At 45.7% G+C, this 19,424-nt stretch overlaps 1 protein-coding gene across 2 annotated transcripts in view; it reads right to left on the reverse strand.

Annotated features, from left to right (window-relative positions):
• LOC149308744 (rho GTPase-activating protein 20-like) overlaps positions 1-18,925 on the reverse strand; it is a 36,168-nt gene extending 17,243 nt beyond the window's left edge. For both annotated transcript variants that reach the window (XM_089536391.1, XM_089536390.1), the window contains exons 1-3: positions 18,791-18,925; positions 3,402-3,484; positions 16-189 (exon numbers count right to left, since the gene is read on the reverse strand). In XM_089536391.1, the coding sequence (XP_089392517.1) occupies positions 16-189; positions 3,402-3,484; positions 18,791-18,844 (311 nt within the window). In that variant the 5' untranslated portion in view covers positions 18,845-18,925. The remainder of the gene's footprint in view (positions 1-15; positions 190-3,401; positions 3,485-18,790) is intronic.
• Between the last annotated feature and the right edge of the window lie 499 nt (positions 18,926-19,424).

Genomic DNA, 19,424 nt, shown 5'->3' on the forward strand with positions numbered 1-19,424 from the left:
CACATAGGCACTTACTTGGACTTGGCCACAACAAGCATGTCGCTGAAGAGGAGCAAATGCCGTTCTTGCGTCTGCAGTCCCAAGGTGAGCTGGACGCGTTCGTCCAAAATGAAGACGGAGTTTGGGTTCCCAAAGGCACCGGCGGATAAGCCATTGTCAGGCTGGGAAGCGGAAAGAGTAATCTCTCTGCTGCGGGAAAAGAGAAGCAGTCAGATCAATTCCTTTGGCCAAGAAAGTCTTTGAATTAATCACTTTGCTCTAAACTTGTGGGAGAGCATCTTCTAAGCAGTTGTTTTTGAACAGTCCTTCCAGAACAGCCTTGGTTCTAATCCAGTGGTTCCCAAACTTTGGTCCTCCAGGTCTTTTTGGTCTTTATTTCCCAGAAGTCCTAGCCACCATGGCCCACGTTGAGGAATGCTGGGAGATGAAGTCCAAAACATGTGGAGGGCCAACGTTTGGGAACCACTGGTCTGATCTGTACTGCAGAATTAATCCAGTTTGACACTGCTTCAACAGCCATAGCTCAGTGTTATGCAATTTTTGGAATGGTAGTTTTTGAGAGACATTTAGCCTTCCTTGTCAGAGAGCTCTGGTGCCACAACAAACTACAGATCCCAGGATTCCCTAGCATGGAGCCATGGCGGTTAGAGTGGTGTCAAACTGGATTATTCTGCAGTGCGGATGGAGCCCAGACTTCTCTAATGCTGTTTTGCTCTTGATCTTCAGTTGACAGAAGAGGAAGCAAAAACCACCACAATGAAACGCAAGCAATGCCACAACAAACCCAAAGGGCTGTTCTGACATAGGAAATGTTCAAGATCCTCCTCGCCCTCCGACAAACAATTTTTCCCCTGCATCCAAATAAAGCCAAGAATTTGTTCCTCTTGTTTGAGAAAAAAGAGTGTAAATCTAAGAAAGAGATTTTTTTTTGGGGGGGGGGGGCTTTTTTAAACATCAAGAATATCTCTCCATCCATTTAACATCCCTGGCACCCGCTCAAACCATTCCCCCAAAAGCAAAGCCATTAAACACAGCAATAAATGAAAAACGGTGCTCTTGTAAAAAAACTTGTTTGGTTCTAAGTGTAAATCATTTAAATTTTATCTTGGGATTATTATTTTTTTAAAGAAACACACAAAATATTTAGTTCAATTAAACAAACTGCCAAGAAATATTATTTACGAGGACGTTTTTTTGGACCCGAAGAGCGTATGAGTGTGGCTTTCTTTTATGCATCATCTCACAGTGGGATGGAAAGGAAAGAGCCAAAGTTGTTGGACGTAACGCTCTAATGCAAAATCCAAAAGACCGATGAGATGCCAGCCAAGATACCACAGTGTCAACATTTCAAACTGGGACACATGTTTCAGAGTGTGGCCAAGTGGCAAAAAATTGTTAATGTGGAAGAACACACAAATTTGGAGAGGCTGCAACAGGTTGCTTTTGCCGGAGTTTCCTGGGATGGCCAAGACTGTGTATCCTCTCCTTTCTTCTTTTCTTCTCATGCTGAGTGCAAACTAGGTTTGCACTTTGAAATCAGTTTGCAGCAACTGAAGTAAGCTGTGACCCAAAGGAAAAAGTGAGATGAGGAGACGAGAGAAACCAGGACATTTCAAAAGCAGCCAGGAAAGTGGGATGGCAGAGGGTTAATGGGGACTGTCCTGGCCAAACTGGGACATTGGAAGGGTATTCCAAGGCAGAAAAATCTAGGGCTGCTTTCACATGATACACTGTGCAAAGAGATCTTGTAGCCCCTTTGAGACTAACTGAAAGAAAGAAGTCAGAAGCATGAGCTTTCCTTGACTTAAGCCTACTTCCTCAGATGCACTTGGGCAGATGATTCTATGTACTAACATGGCTATATCTTTGAATTTCACATGGTGCGGTTATAGCACTTTGATGGCATCTTCCCTGGCTTCATCCTATGAAATCCTAGGACTTAGGGAGGGGCATTTAATGCCTCCCCAAACTGCACTGAACATTAACTCTGTAGAATTAAAGTGGTATCAAAGTGTTATAATGGTATGGTATGAGAAAAACCAAGTGGTGCAAACATAATCAGCAAAGAGGTAAGTTAAGGGTGCAACCCTACTATAAATTTACGTTGATTGTGAGGCCTTAAGGTTTGGAATGAGCCTCCAGTACACAGTTAGAACAGTTTGACTTCACTTGAAAGGCCACGGCTCCACCTTATCAACTCTTGGGATTTGGAGTTTTGGTGAGGGACTTTGACTTCCCCACTAGAGAGGCATTGCATGCTTTCCCCTGAAGCAGAGCCTAGGGAATCCCAAGCACCAAACTACAAATCCCAGGATCCCTTGGGATGGGACCATTTGCAGTCAAAGTGGCATGAATGCAGAGAGAAAAAACAGGGATTACACTGAACAAAGGAACAAATGATGGAACAATGGAAGGGATGAATGAATGCTGCAACTGTTTGGTGTTAGATACACTCTGAATCACGTGCCACAGCTATCCCCCCCCAAATGGGATCAAGCACATTGGACAGCTCTTTCAAGTTTGGACTAAAACCCGGAGTGGATTCTTTTTCTTGTTAAGGCACACGCATTTATATGGGGGCTTCCACTGTCCACAACTGGGCTGTTTCTGCGGAGTTTGCAAAGGTAGGACCAGATGAACTTTGCAACTAAAGACAGTGAGAGAGGCCATGGAAATGATTCATGGTTCTGGCAGGCCTCCATAGGGGAAGGTGGAGCAGACGGACGCTCTGACCCAGATTGAGGAGAAAGGCATTTTGCCACAGAGGAAAGGCCTCTTCCTCCTTCCCTGGGACCCAGAAGTTGTCTCCAGGACAGGAAGGAGAAGCCCCTGACACTTCCTCCTTTCTCTCCTCCGACTGAATTTCCTCTCCAGCGCATCCTACAAACTCTCCCCATCTCCCATTCTCCGATAAGGACCCATAATCCCACTTCCCTGGAGGTTCAAAAGCCAACACAAAAATGATTTCCAATCCTTCTGCGTCCATAAAAAGCAATTGGCCTCGTACACGAGGTCCGATATTTGCCCTCAGTGTTTGTGTGTGTGTTTAATTGGGGACGTTGTTTCCTATTCAAAATCTGAATCCATATTAAAGATTACAGCATAGCAACCCAGAAATGGCAAGATGAGACTTTCAAAATGTGATAAAAAGAATAGCGCAGGGCTCAATCATTGTGTTCACAAACTGATTTCCTTCCCCTGCATTACGTTGCTTTTGAAATGTAACTGCCACACTCTCGTTGCCAGGCCCCAAACTCAACACTGGCATCCTCTCAGCTCCAAACTTGGAGGGAAGATAGTAATTCAAGTTCCCACCACCCAAAAATAAATCCCGTTTCCTATTCTGACCCATGCATCCCCTGCCCTGCAAGCAGCAAGGGTTATGACCGAAACCCACTTACCTGGAATGATATTTGGACTTGCTGAGGGCTCTACTGATGGCGGCAGAAGTGGAGCGTCTCCTTTGGATGATGGGCTTCATTTTCTGTATGAGAAAAGGGATAGATATGTCACCAACACATCCACCTCCGCATTGCTCAGAGCCAAAGTTACCTTAGCAAGGGATGGATGTGGCACAGGGCTAAGACTATGACTAAGACTGCTGGTAAGAAGTCCTATTCAGTGGCTGATGGAGATTCCCATGTCAATGGGAAGGTGAACCCGCTCTGGGCTTTGGACTAAACTTTAGAAGAACCATCCAAGGTGCCAAACCTATCTGAACCCTTTGTGTGTGTGTTTGTCCTTTCAAATCACCTACGGACTTATGGCGACCCCATGAATTTCAGGGTGTTTTCTTAGGCAAGGAACATCTTCTGCCTCATTCCCACTATCTTTTAAACCGGATAGGTTTGATCCGGTTTAAATGACCCTGGTTTGCACTTGAGCCAAATCGCTGAAGCTAGATCAATTTAACGTGCGTCTTTTTTGACGCTGATATTTTCCCGCATCTTTTTGGATAAATCGATTCTGCACAAGTGTGAACCAGATGCGGATCGGAATCAGTTTAAATTTGCCCTTTGGCCAGCTGGAGCGGGTCCACTTTAAATCGATTCATTTGTCAATGTGAACCACAAATGGGTTACTTTATTTTATTTTGCAGCAAGAAAATGCAATCTGGGCGAACGCAGTGTAAACCACGTTTTCCGCTGCCAAACCGCTCCATCGATTTGGATCGCAAAGTGATTTATTTGTAAGTAGGAATGCATCCTTGGATAGCGCTAAACTTTAGAAGAACTATCCAAAGTCCTGAACTTATCTGACCCTTCTGTGTATATGTGTGTTTGTGTATGAGGCTTCAAGTTACCTGTCGACTTATGAATCTTAGAGTATTTTCTTATGCAATGAACACCTTGGATAGCTATAAACGTTAGGGGAACTATCCAAAGTACTGGTCTTATCTCAACACCTTGGATGTCTCCTTTAAAGTTCAAACCTGAAGCAGATCCACCGTCAAACATGGTTCTATACAGAAATGGTGCAAAAACGTTGGTTGTGCCATTTTGTTTGTGTGTGCAAACATTCCCCCTCCCCGAATTGGAAAAACATCATAAGAGGTCCTTTGAAAGCACGAATATGCTGTTGTAATATTGCCCAAAGGGTCCATTTCCCAGCACCGTTCAAACTGTTGTTTTTGACCTATAAAAATCCTATATGGCTTGTGTTCAGACTCTTTGAAGGACCATGTCTCCCTGAATGAACCCATTTCTGGATTTGATTATTCGCGGATTTGATGAATATGTTCTCTCTAGGAATCTCTAGGTCCTCCAGTGCAACTCTATGGTCAACTTTAACTAAAAGTTGCACTGAAAGACCTAGAGATTCCCAGAGAGAACACTTCTCTAGACATTTGTAACTCCTCTGGCGCAACTCTATGGTCAGTTTTTCCATATTCACAGGGGTGTTGTGCCCTTAACCCTAGTGAATATGGAGCGACAAGGGTATATCTGCAGAGACCTGTGCCTACAAATCAGGCTTGCTTCATGAACCTCTTCCAAACCTGAGGACCAAACCTGATCACCAGGGCCTTCTGGGTGTTTCCCATCCAAGTGCCATCCTCTCTCCTTGCAATCCAACACTGGCTTTCCATAGCTCTCCACTGACTGGGATTTGTCCCCGTCCCTCCTATGTGCCAAAGGATGAGAAATCAACCACTGTCCAAGCCCATGGGAAACAATTTGCACTGGGAAAGACGAGCGTTTAAGTGGAGAATCATAAAGTGCAGCAGGCATTCATAAAAGCAAAGTCTACAAGGCAGGTTACGCTCAGACGAAAACACCCACATTTTCAATATGCATCCGCCTGGTTGCTCATGCAAGATCATGGAAAGACATTTCTCTACATATGTGTTCAATAAAATCATGGGACCTTTTTTGGGTTGCCTCCCTATAATAACAAGTTGGGTGCGGAGCTCATTTTAAAACACCCCCGAGCCACGTTTTGACCACTGGTTTCTTTATAGGGGGAGTCAACCGTTCTGATGTCATTCTCCCATGGACTGAGAGGGAAATGCTGACTTCTTCCATGCCCTTTTCTTCCATTTCCCCCTCCTCCTGTTTCCAATGATCTAACTGCGTCAGAAACCAGCATGGCATGGTGGCTTGAGGGTTTGGACCAGGACACTGGGAGAAAAGGACTCAGCCATGTAAACCCAATGGATACCTTAGGGCAAGTCACACACTCCAGATTCGGGGCTAGATAAACGCATAAGTGTATCATACAGATTGGTGCACATTTTTGCACATTTGCATCAACGATCTTCACTTTACTGTGCAAAACTGCATCTATATGTATCTGTTTGCTCTCCCTCTGCCAAAAATGTGCAGCCATGCAAATCCATGCAAAGCACATGTGTGATAATGTGCGTTTGTGTGGATTTCTGCAGATACAGTGGTAAAAACTGGGAAGCCTTTTTCCAGGGAGTTGAAGAGTTTTTGGGGGGGCTGCACAAAAAGCCTAAACTCCTGCGAATCAAGCATGAATAGATCACAGTAAATAAATAAATTAGCTTCCAAAATCAGACAAGATTGAAGACAGGAAGAAGCAAACTTATACTGAGTTAGATCACTGTTCTATGTAGGGTTAGTATTGTCACCTTGTAGGTTACTATTGGCAGCAAGTCTCTGTGCAGAGTTTCATGCAGGACCCCTTACTAGCCTTACCTGCAGATCCCTGGTCTTCCCTCTTGGCGGTCTCCCATCCAACTACTCTCCATCCCTGACCCTGCTCAGCTTCAGATGTGTACAGGAGGTGGTCAATAAGCAAAGGGCCCTTGGTGCACTTGTGTTGCTCAGCACAGGCTTCGGATATTCGCTCTCTGAATGATGCCCGGTGCTTGCAACCGGAGAGGGCTAGGCTCCCTTCTCCTCTTCCCCTATTTGGGTCATATGTGCAAAAGCATCCTGTTTGCCTCACTACTGGCACCAAAGAGGAGGACGTGCCCTGGTTTAAGAAAATATCATAAATCATCGCCAGGGTCTGCAATGTTCCCTGAAAGCATGGCTGTCCATCTGGGAAGCGTTTATCTCTCTCTTTCTCGGAAACGTCCTGTCTCTCTGCTTAGGTCAAGGGAACCCAGGGGGACTCCAAGGCCCATCCATCCATCCATCGATCCATCCAAGCATCTCCACGCTTCATGGCTCCCATCCCCATCAGACCCAGGGACACGAAGGAACTGTTCTGTAGGGAAAAGTTCCCCTTGTTCCTCATCCCTGGAGCTTCTCACATGGAGAGCCGGTGCCCCTTCCTTCTCCGTTGCCACAGAGACAGATCCACGTTTACTCAAACAGACTTCCCAAGCCCTCCAAAGGCTTGCAACACCCTGCGCTGTGTTTGTGCGTTACTCATCCTAAAGCTGCCAATCGGGGCTTTGTGTTTCTTGGCATGGGAGAAAACCCAGAGCCAAACGGCCTCATTCCAAACCCATGTATGGCCTGACGCTATCGGCCCTCGGCCCCGAGAAAATGGGGGCAGGGTTCCTTCTTTGCCCTGGCTTTGGCACCCGCTCCTCTGTTATTGTCCAGACCAAGCACTTGAAAAGGAAAGAGCCCAAGCACATACACTGTATACACAAAACACAAACCCACGCCTCCAGCACACCTGGCCGGCTCAGGACGGCACAAGTGTTCCCTTTCGGACATTATGGGGACAAAACAGACGTCAAATGAGGGCTTCCCCAAAACCTGGGTTGCATTAGCACATTCCTGGGTAGTTTGAGGCAACTTTGCAAAATGATCACAGAGTTTGCAAGGAGGAGGAGGTTGCATCCATCACTGAGGTCTCTGTTTAAAGAGTTCCCAAGAAGTCATGGCAGGATTTGAAGGCAAGAAAATAAATGTTTTTCATTAAAGAAAAAAAATCCAACAGCAACTGAAATAGGTCATTACAACGGCCAAAATCTGACTAATGTGTAACTTTGTGTATGATGTGTACATATCTTCAAGTTCTCTTATGGCAATTTATGGCGACTCCATGGGTTTTTTCACAGCATTTTCTTAGGCAAGGAATCCTCACTTGCCATTTCCTTCCTCTCAAATATAACCGGCAGCACCTGGTATTCACTGATGGTCTCTCATCCAAATACTAACCAGGGCTGACCTTGTTTTGCTTGATCAAACAGGATCTTCCACCTTTGGAATATCTAAGCTCACAATTCCCTTCAAGTTGCCTCTTGAAGTATGACAGCCCCATGAATTTGATAAGGTTTTCGTAGACCAGGAATATTCAGGGGTGGTTTGCCATTCGCCTTTCTCTGAAATACAGTCTCCAGCACCTGGCCTCCCACCCAAGTTCTATCCAGGGCTCACCCACCTTAGCATCCAAGATCAGGTGAGATCTCGTGCCTTTAAGATATTTAATTATAGTCTGTAAGCGGAGTTCCAGAAGTGTAATGGTCTTACATGGGCCTCAGTCCCAACTAGCCACTGAACCCATTGGATTTGCTTAAGTGTGTCAACTCAACATTCAACAATGGATCCAATGGGTTTACTCCAGTTGGAGTTAACCCAAGGATTGCAGCCCTGCAGCCGCACATGTCTGGATGGTGCACAATGATGCACCAATGCCTACAATGTACCTCTTGACCCCCTGAGGTTGCAGGAACATCCCCTGTGCATGCTTCCCCAATGTGCAAGGGGACAAGAGCATCAACACCAATGGGTCCTCCATTTTGGTATTATCCTTAATATTGCTGAGAATTGTCTTTTAGCAAATCTGATCACCACCAACCTGAGAACTCACTTCCCAAGACTTGCTGAGGAGAAGCACTCCTTTCTCTCAGTCCTTTCTGGCCAGTTGGCAACCGTGAGAAAAGCAGAGGCACTCGTTTTATTTCAAGCCCTCCTTCGGCTTCTCTTTGAGCCCTAAAACACTTATAAAAGGAACTTGGCTGCAAAAGGAGGATGGCAGGAGCACTCTCATCCAGAGGCACAAACCGAAGCTTAAACTGAAGGAGAGGAGCCGTAAATATTTATCTCAGCTACTTTAGACTAATTCCTCTCCGCTTGGCCGTTTTTGCTAATTCTTTTTCTCCATGTTTCTGGAAACATGCAGCGTTCCAAAGCTCTAAATCATTTTGGAAAGACATGGCTTTAAGAGACAGTCTTCCTTCTCCCTTCCAAGAAATGGGAGATGGATCGTTTCTTTTCAAATGTCTCCCTTTATTCTTTCTTCATGTTCTTCTCCTCCACCAACAAGACCACTATTTTTTTCTTTCCTACTGGGAACTCCAGTAAAGGGATGGAGTTACTGGGAAACCCAGCCAACGTTGGGTTTTTAACCCATCCTGATCTGTTTCTTCCCTTGGCTTCCCAAAAACTATTTGTGCCAGAAAGGTTATCCTCTGGATTTCTTATGGGTCAATGGGTTTGGGAGAAACAAGAAGTCAGATAAGAGCTACAAAGATATGCCTTCCAAAGGGCAAAGGCCTTGAAATTAGATAGATAGATAGATAGATAGATAGATAGATAGATAGATAGATAGATAGATCCAAAACGCACTACAGAAATAATCCTGTTTGAGACCATTTATCCTGTTTTGCAGGATAGAGTCAAGTTACGTTTAGTTCAGAATATTATATTATGGATGGTACATTAAGGAAGGTAGGTTAAGTCAAGGAAAGTACATAATTTTAAGAATTGAGATGAGGCAGGGAGGAGGGTATTATTAATATTATTATTAATATTATTAATATGTATTTATATAGTGCCGTTTTGCATGGCACTTTACAGGAGCATCAAAACAACACAAAACCTGCCCATGGCATGCGATCTCAAAAAGTAAATTTTTAGTAAGTTACCTGCTTTAACTTGACTGCTTTAACCATTTTTCCTTACTAGCTGAAGTACTTTAATGTGAGGAAGTTATGTTAGGAGTTAAGAAAGAGCGGAGCTGGCTGTTCCTCCCCAAGACAGAAACCATCCATTTAACATTGAAGAGAAGTAACCACTGTAAGGCCGAGCGTATGAGTGACCCAGAAGGAAATGCAAAACGAGGGAGACTTTGTGTGTATGAACTGCATTTTTGTGCATAAAAACCCTTCTTCCAGCCAAGGTAAATGGTGATGTGAGGTGCGTGTGTGGGTGGGTTTCAAAAAAAGGAAAGCAAACAAGGATTTCGTAGGAGGGAGATTTGGCAAAATGAAGATTTCTGTGCAGCGGCCAACCTTGAGGGATGGAAGAATGTAGCGCATTCCTTGGGGCCTTTGGAGTAAGCCCCGTTCCTTCCTCTTCGGCACAACCTTCACGAAGGCGGCCATTTTAAAGCTGGGCTTTAAAGCCGGAGAGGCTTTGGGAAAACATGCCCAAGCCTTGCATGCAATGGCAGACCACTGGGAAGGACAAGGCACAGGACGCAGCAAGGCGAATGGAAGGGAAATGCTGCTCCAAGCTTGGAAAAGTAACTTTTTTCACCATGGCCAGTGGGGAGCCATGCCAAAAGATAACCGCACTGGATCCGGTCATTTGCTCACCCTTCAAATGTGGCAGGGAAAGTCTGGATTACTCCTCTGCCATCCCACTTTCTCAGCTGCTTTTAAAATCTCCTGAGTTTCTCTCTCTTCCTCCCATTTTCCTCAGCTTACTTCAGTAGCTGCAAAATGAATTCAAAGTGCAAAAGGAGTTTGCACTCCATTAACTAAGCAAGAAGGAAGGAAAGGATAGGAAGATGTGGAATCCTGCTCTTTCCAGGAGGCTCAGGCAAAAGCAAACTCTCCTTGCAAGCATTTCCTTCCCCAAAAATAACTTTTGCCCTCTTGACCTCAATCTGATATTATTTGGCTAGACATGTCCCGGTTTTCATCTGTGAAATGCTGAAGGGTATGCACTTGTTCTCTTTTGCATTATTATTGCAAAAGGGGTGCAATAACCAGATTAAGCCGATAACATTCTTCCAGGGTTTGGAAAAAGGTTCCTTTTCTGGATCGTGTTGGGAGTCCAAAAAGTAACCTTTTCCAAACACAGCTCCTACATCTTATCACTTTGGCACCAAAACATCTTGAAAAGAAAAAGATACCGAGGAAATTTCAGAGACCAGAAGCAGTTCCTTTATGGAGTAGAGAAATGTCTAGCCTATCGAGCCATTGACAAGAAGCCTTCTCTGAACACAAATATAGGAATACCCTGAATTTGGTAACTATAATGCAATTGTAGTTACATGTGAACTGTTTCTTTACAGCCATGAATTGTGTTCATACTGTTAAATATGTCCTAATTGGCTGTCATTATATTGTTGCACTGCGTAGCTTTCAATCAGGTCTTGACAATTTGCTAGAAGAGGAACTGTTGCACCAAGAGAAGTCTATCTGGTTGCAAACTGCATTAAAGAAACCTTCCCTGAAACTGAACTGAAAGGATCAGAATCACAAGAAAGCAACCCCAAGCATCCAGGAATGCTATGGAATCCTGGGATTTGTAGTTTTGTGGGACGCTTAGCCTTCTCCGTCAAAGAAGCTCTGGTGCCTCACCAAACTACAAATCCCAGGATGCCATAGCATTCCTGGATGCTTCGGGTTGCTTTCTCATGATGGCGATCCTTTCATTTTGGAACTTTTTACTGCCACCGCTGCATTTTCTATGGACCACATTTTGCTTTTTAAGGCCATCCATCCATTCTCTGAGTAGAAATCTCAGGAATGAATCACAAACATGCAGAATCCACAGAGCAAACAGAGAGACAAAGTCAAGGTTTTAGGAGCCATGCTTTTTGGTGGGATTGCTCTCGGACCCCCATCTCTGCCTGTGGCCCTCCTGTCTTTGGGCCAAAGAGCCCCCGAGGTCAATGTTTTCGATTTGGCAACATCTTCGCCCCGATTAAACCATTCCTTCACAGCTTGGCAAGAGAAAAAGAGCTTTCGACCAGGCACAACTTTCTACATCTGTTTTCCATTAGAGGAGAACATGAATCCCTTTATGCCTAGCGTCAGCATCACACAACCGACGCTGCTCCGATTTGCTAAATGCCAATCTGAAAGATGGAGGCTTGGTGCCTAGTGGTTAGTCCCAGATACATTAGGCCCACTGAATCAATGGTCAATTGATCAGTCAACACTTGGCTAAATCCCAATGGATACAGTAGGTCTACTCTTCTTGGGTCTACTAAGCTCCAAACCTGAATTTCAGGGTTGACTCCTGACCCATTGCTTCAATGGATCTACTCTGGTTGAAGGGTACTAATAGAAGTCAACTCATGGATCAGAATTCAATTGTTGGTGAGTCAACACTCAAGTAAATCCCATGGATTCAATGGTCTACTCTAGTTGGCACTGCCAATAGCATTTACGCAGCTAATGAAGAGTGCAGGGGTCTAAATCTCTTTTACGTATTGTTTCTATGGATTCCTAAATGCAGATCCCTTGCCTTCCTTCCATAACAATACTCTTGACCCAATATGGAAAAGTCCAGGAAACCTTAAAATCAATGTCTTGTGCTGTTGAATTTTTAATGTGATTTTATGAGTTTATTGACATTTATGGTTTCTTGTGTAGCGTACACCGGACGCCATGCCTAATCCTTGTAAGGCTGCTAGACATATACAGATGTTTCTATTTCAGTTGGAACATCCATCCAAAGCAACAGTGGAAGGTTCTTTCGTGACATCCAATCACAGACTACAAGCATTCGTACCCAGGACCAGCATGGCCACCTTAAACAGGGATGAGGAGGGGTCAGTGGCCATTACTTTCCCCCTCTGAGCCTCTTCTCCATGAGCTGCACATCCAAAAGAAACCGCTCTGCTCTGGGCCCACAACAAACTCCAACTCCCAGAATTTCATAGACTGGAGACAAGGCAGTTAAACCGGTGCCAAAGCGGGTTATCTCTCCAGTGTGGACACAGCCTCAGTCAAGGAAGCCCTGGATCTGCAAGACCTGAGCAAAGAGCTTCAGGAGAGAGGGACTTGGAGGTCTCTCAGTGTCTAACAATTGTGCAAAAGCCAGATTGGACAAAAATGGGACCTTAAAGATGGAGATGCATGACCTAAATCCAGTTGCTAGTCCCAACCAGGATCGATTTCCTGAACAGACGGGAACTTGGTACATCCACACTTTGGTACGTTCCACTGACTCAAAGGTTACTCCAGTTTCAACTAGCAATTGAGAGCATGCCCAAATAATCTTTTGGAGTCCAAAATTTTCCAGGGGATCCAGCCCCTCTATACGAAACAATTGCGAGAGATTTGTAAAATATGTGATCCGTTAGATATACATGAAATCCTTCGCTCCTGACCCACTTCTATCAGGTCTATTTCCTTGCATTTTCCATTTGGCTTAATGGATGATCAGTTGTGTTCCTGCCCCCCCAAAATATGTATTGCAATGTAAGGTGACAATAAATGCTTGGCAGAAGGCAGACCCTACAACGCCTTCATCTCATGGGTTTTTGGGGCCTCCGTGTGTCTCACTCATCTGCAAATAAACAGTCCAGAGTTTGTTTTATTTGGTAACTTAGGCCGGTTTCCCCATTCTGCCGTTGTGTTATTTCCAACTCAAGGAGAGCCGATGGCATTTAAGGATACCAATAATGGCATAAAGTCATCTCCTCTAAACTAAAACCCAAACTGAAGCCCCAAATAATCATCCTTAAAACAAACAGCCCTTTATTGAGTTGGAAGAAGCCAAAGGTTTTCTCCTCTCGCTTCTCTCCACATTCTCCATTTTCCCAGTTTGCCTCTTTTTGATCACGCTGCTGGAACTCCCAAAAACAGCCCGACTTCAATGGAAAACACAAAAATACATTTTATCACATCCTTTTCTTTTTCCTTGGGATTTTGTCTCTGGAGGGACACTGAGCTCTGTTTTCGGAGGAACTGTTTATTTTGGGGCCGCTGGTTTTGGAAATCTTTTTTCTTCCCCGGATACTTCCCCGAAGCTTGCCAGCCTGTTTATGATTTCCAACAAAGAGGCTTAAAAGAGGGGAAATAACTGCAGGATTCAAAAATTGTAACTGGAAGAGGATATCATCATAGTATCCTATGATTCTATCAATGGCCTTCAAGGGAAAAGAACATCCAGATGGGAGAAGTGTGTGGTCAGTGTGAAGTGGTCAACTGTGGACTGGACCACCTTGGAGGGTGAAAGACTCTCTGTCTTTGGAGGGTTTCAAACCAAGGTTGGATGGCCATCTCTCAGGAGTATTTTAGCTAGATGGTGAACTAGAAGGTCCCTGTGGTCCTTCCCAACTCTAAGATTCCCTAAAGACCTCCATGCGCCCATCTTGAGTTGAGAAGAAACACAATTCTTCAGTAGAGTAAGAGTGGGCCATTCACACTATCTGCAAATGCCTACCAAGTTGCCCAATGGTAAAATTCAGTCTGACCCTGAAGCATCCAAGATAGCCCTCCCTATCCTCTTAATGAAGAACAAATACAACAACATCTTGACCAAATGTAGTCCTATGGCTCCAACACTGTCTTTTTCCTTTCCTTTCTCCTGTTTGATTTTTAACACTTCTGCCTGATGAAGAAGCCAGCTTCGAAAACTTGCATCATGCATTTTGGTTGGCCAATAAAGGTATTTGCTGTTTGTGGGATTTGGGGCATTGTTGTACTTTGCTGTATGGCCAATATGGCTACCCCTGGATATAACCCCTTGAAAGTTTGCAATAAGCCCCACTACCTCCTACCTGCCTCCATTCACTTTAAACTAGATCGGCGGGTTTAAACAGATCACCCTTCCTGGTTCTTGCTCAAGTGGGTTTGGGCAAACCCGGTGGGTTTCCATGGCTGGGAACGGATTCGAATTCTCATCTCCCAGAGGCCTTGCCCAACACTCACTCCACTATGCCATGCTCACTTCAGTCCACAGTGCGTTTGCACGAAGGAAATCACGGATACCATGATCATTTCGCCTTAGGGTTGCCATAGGTTGGAAATGACTTGAAGGCACAAAACGACAACATGTCCATAATATGCCATATGGGGCCAGGGCTTGGCACATTGGGGGGAAAGCCCTCCTGGTCCACCATGGCAGAGAGTCTGAGAAGTCCTGGTGTTGCCAATAAGAAGCCCAGGTTCCTGCAGAGCTCTGGTTTATCGTCATGCAGTACAAACTGGTCCAGCGATTTCACAGGTTGTGAGCCAAATGCACAGAGAAACTGGATTAACAGGCAAAGCTGGATAAAGAAAAAAGGTCAGGAATCCTACACAGAAGTATGTCAAGCTCTAAGATGGAGGTCTAAGGTGATGGTTTGTTGTACCCAAAATAACAGCTGCGTGGAAAGCGCTGGTTTCTGTGGAGCGCACTGCAGCATCCGCTAAGAACAGAATGGCCACTTTGGCAATCTTGCATTTTACCAGGATTTGGTGCAAACACAACTTGGAACAGCAGGAAAGGAAGAGATGCTTTGGGGATGGAGTGCGGTAATTACTGAGACACAAGTGAATTTTCTGTTCAGGTTCTTGGCAATGTCAAAATGATGCTTCACTCCTTGCTGAACCGGGAGAGTTTGCATCTACACCTTTTGGGAAACAATATTGAATCAAAGTTTGGGGAGAGGTGATCCGCATCAGTTAAAAGTGGTTTTAAGGAGTGACTGGTACTCAGGAACAACCTTGATCTTTCTTTTGCAAATGGGTTCCTTGATATATCTTTATTTACTTTAAAAAATGTACAATACAAAAAATACGTTTCAATTTACATCCAGTCCATCCAACCTCCAGAGAGCTGATATTAACTCATCCCTGTAAGTATTCTTTTCTGTCCTCGATATCTTCCCTCTACTTACCTGTTCATTTCCCAATCTGACATGTCATTCCTCTACAATAATAAATCCCTCTTCTTATCTATAGTTTCCTGTTAGTCATTTAATTACATAAGGATTTGTTAACCATTGCAACTCTTCTGTATTTATACACTGCGCTTGGCATGATATTTGCCTTGTCTGATCTTTGTATAGCAGCTGAATTTCTAGATTTCTGCTTATGCAAAAAATAATAACACTCACTGAACCCTATAATCTTTTGCAAATAGGTTCTGTAGGTTTCTGTGCCGGTTCCTGAGAAACCCATTGGAGGAGTAGAGGAACCAGGAGGAAGAGAAAGGAAAGGAAATAGGAAGCGAAGCCCTCTCCGAAACCCACTTCCAGCTTCCTTCAAGACCATTGTCTGCCTTTGGTTTAGGAAAGAATGAATGCGGCGTGTTTTAAATCAGGCCCCTTTCCTGCAAAAATTGTATGCCGACAAACTAGACCTTTCCCGCATGAGGCCTTCGAAAGGGAAGCCTTGCGAGCGGCTGCCAGCGGCGGAGAGGGTTTATTTATACACAAACTGGGCGTTGTTACTAGAAACAGCTGAGAAAATCTGCAAAGATAAGTTTCTCCTGGAAGGGCTTGGGACTTTTCTGCATCCTAGAGATGCGGGTTCGAAGTGCAACAGTCCAACATGAACCCGGTTTCCCCTTTTGCCGTCATAGAAAATCCTATTGAACCGAATCATAGGATGGGAAGGGACCCCGCAAGGGCCATGCAGCGCAACCACCATGCCATGCAGGATATGAACACGATCTCCAGAGATGGACACGAAACAGTTGTGTTCTCAGCTTCGCACTTCTCTGGGACTGAGATTAGAGAACCGTGTGGCCCTCCAGATGTTGTCAGACTGCAACTCCCAGCATTCAGTACCATTGGCTAGGGCTGCTGGGAGTAGTAGTCTGACAACATCTGGAGAGTGACCCAATCCTCATCCTGGATCTAGGATAGTAAGATTTTATTTAGCTCAACCCCTTGCAACAACCACAACCACAACAGCGACAACATTTTCTGGCACAGATGCCACAGTGAAAAACGGAAGCCAAATAAAACATGTGCAAGCCTTTAAAGTGCCACAAAATGCTTGGTTTGTGTGTCGCAGCCTCAGTCGCACTCCTCAGCCTTGCCATCCAACTCAGTCACACAAAAATCTCACTTTAAGTGTGTTTATTGTCAGTTGTAAAGGTCTCTTTCGTGCGCATGCTTTACAATGAGATGAGTTGGTGTGAGACTTTCAAAAGTGACTCTTTTTTTTGGGGGGGAAGGGAGAGAAAAAGAAAGAGTGGCATTTGGGAACATGTGTAACATGTACATCTTCCCAGAATAGATCCTTGCCTGTGGGTTGAACTAAAGCGTTGGATTTATTCCTGGATAATGCGAGAAGAAGCCTTTAGATTTTAAATCAAGAACCAACCCACGATGACACATTATTCAGCGCCATTGCTCATCAGTGCACCAAAATGTGGCATGTGCAATGGGCCTTTGTGTCAACTATGATGATCTTTCATGGGGTTTTCTGGGCAAGATTTAGTAGTCAGAGGTTTGCCATTGCTCTCCTCAGAGGCAGAGAGAGTGTGACTTGCCCAAAAGGTGGGTTCCCAAGACCGAGGGAGCATTCGAATCCTGGGCCCAAAATACACTCCAGAAACAATCCAGCATTTCTACAGTCTGTTTTGGAGCCTGACACTCAGACTACATTGGATTAATGAGATTTCTTCATAGGAGGCTTTGCTTTTCATAGGTCCTTCTTAGGGATGGCAGAGCAAGGATTTGGACTCTGATCTCCAGGAATCCTAGTCCAGAACCCAAAACATTGCACCATACTGGCTTCATTTGTATGCCTCACTCCCAACTGATGGTGACCCTCTCCCAGATTTCTTCAGAGGCCATTGCCTTCCTCTGAGGCTGAGAGAGTGTGACTCCTTCCAAGTCCAATGGAGATTTGTATCTTGCTCTCCCAATGTCCAGCGTGCAAAAACATGCTTCCTTTTGAGTAGCTCTCAAAGAAGATGCAACAGATGGAAGAGCAAAGACCTGTCTGCGCTGGCTGGTGAGATCTAGCACCAAGTGCTGTTGGGTTGCAACTCCCAGCATCCCCAACCCAGTACAGCCAATGGCAAGGAACGCTGGGAGCTGCAGTTTGACGGTATCTGGAAGGATACACACTAGATCCGGGAGCACATAGAAAATGCTCGGAGGTGCCCATATGTCCCTAGAAATGAAATGTCCCACTATCAGCAATCAGCCTCTCTCACGGAAAGTTAAACCTGGCAAATGGAAAAAATAATATCAGACGGCGAGGAAAGGCAGGAAGCAGCTGCAAACTCAGCAATTAAACACACACACACACACACACACACACACATATATATATATATATGCTGTGTACATATGAAAATAAACAAGGGTTTGAACAACTCAGGAGAAGCAGAGTAACAAACCAGAAGGGAAGGAAAAGTCATTGAAGCATGGAAAGGGACTCTTTGGGGTACTGCAGCTTCCAGAATCCCCTTGCCAGCATTCTGGGGGCTGTGGTCAACTTAGGGAGGGAACCAGTTTGGAAGAGTTTATATGTTTCTATACTACATCTCCCCAGATCCCCATGCCAGGATAGAGATAGGCTGCATCTGTCATGGCCTAGTGGTCTGAGCATTGACTATGACTCTGAAGACCAGGGTTCGGATCCCTGCTCAGCCCTGAAAACCCACTGGGAGACTTGGGCCAAGTCACACTCTCTCAGCCTCAGAGGATGGCCATGGCAAACCCCTTCTGCACAAATCTTCTCGATAAAACCCCATGAAAGGATTGCCTTAAGTTAAGGTCAGCGTAAGTCAGAAACGAAGGAACACAACAACAAGTTGAGAGGCTCAGTGAGAATTGGATTGCAACCCAGAGACCAGGGATCCCCACTCAGACCTTGGACACACTCTCTCAGCCTCAAAGGAAGGCAAACCCTCTCTGAACAAATCTTGTCCATAAAAATACTCCTGCTAAGTCCACCTTAGGGTTGCCATAAGTCAGAAATGACCTGTAGGAACACAACAACAACAACAAGCAGCAGAAGAAGTTGTTGTTGGTGGTGCAATGACTGGAGCAGCGGACTACAACTCTGGAGACCAGGGTTCGAATCCCTGCCAATGGAAACCCACTGAGAGACCTTGGGCTGAGTCACACTCTCTCAGCCTCAGGAGAAGGCAATGGGAGCAGGCCGCTTCTGCTTAACAAACCTTGCCAAGGAAACCCTAGGAGAGGTTCCTCGCCAACTGGAGTTTGCTTGAAGGCACACAACAACGACAACAACAACAACAACAACAACATGCCATCCCCAGCAGCAGATCAAGGAGAGAAGAGGCCCCTGGCCCTCCCAGCAGCACTCTTTGCCACTGGCTGTACTGGCTAGGGCTGCTGCTGAGCCCCTCTTGCCCCAGTCTTAGTTGCAAGCCCTCTGCAAGCATAAGGAGGAGGGGTGTTTGGGGGGGGGGGACTATCAGGGCCCCCAGGGTGGGTTTGGGTTGGGTTTGGAGTGCCTGGCCCATCATCCCCAGCTGGGACTTGCCTTGCTCCTCTCGGGGGAGGCCAGGGGCCAGGCCCCCTTCTGCTGGGGGGTCATCCTCCTCTTCCTGCTGCTCCTCTCCGGCCACCATCGGGAGGGAGGCTCCCCTGGCTGCTTCTCTCCGGAGCCAGGATCGGAGTCACTCCGGACGGAGCCCTGCTGCTGCTGCTGCTGCTGCTCCTGCTCCTGCTGCTGCTGCTGCTCTGCCTCTCTCTCCTCCTCTTTCTCCTCCTGGAAAACGAGGCACCCGAGGCTCCGCCTGGAAGCAGCAGGTCCTCCATCCAGCCTCCAGGGATGCAGGGATGCAGGGGGCTTTGAGGGAGAGGACCACTTTAGGGCTCCCCTTCTGATGCTCTTCTTGAAGGGCTTTGGGGATGCTGAGGGGTGCCTTCAAGTCGACCCTAACCCTAATGCTAGGCTTCTCTTGCCAAGACTGGTTCAGAGGAGGTTTGGCCCATGGCCTTCTTCACCCTGAGGCTGAGAGAGTGTGGCTCGCCCAAGGGTCACCCATCCAGGGGGGCTTCCATGGCCCAGCTTCTGCATTTGGGGGGGGGGGCTCCTGGAAAGACGTCTCCTCTAAAGAGAGAGAAAAGGTGGCCACTGATGGTGGCACAGGACTGGAGAAGGAGAAGGAGAA

The sequence above is a fragment of the Sceloporus occidentalis genome, unplaced genomic scaffold, assembly GCF_023333645.1.
Source record: "Sceloporus occidentalis isolate IW3139 unplaced genomic scaffold, rSceOcc1.0.p SCAF_8, whole genome shotgun sequence".
Taxonomy (NCBI): domain Eukaryota; kingdom Metazoa; phylum Chordata; class Lepidosauria; order Squamata; family Phrynosomatidae; genus Sceloporus; species Sceloporus occidentalis.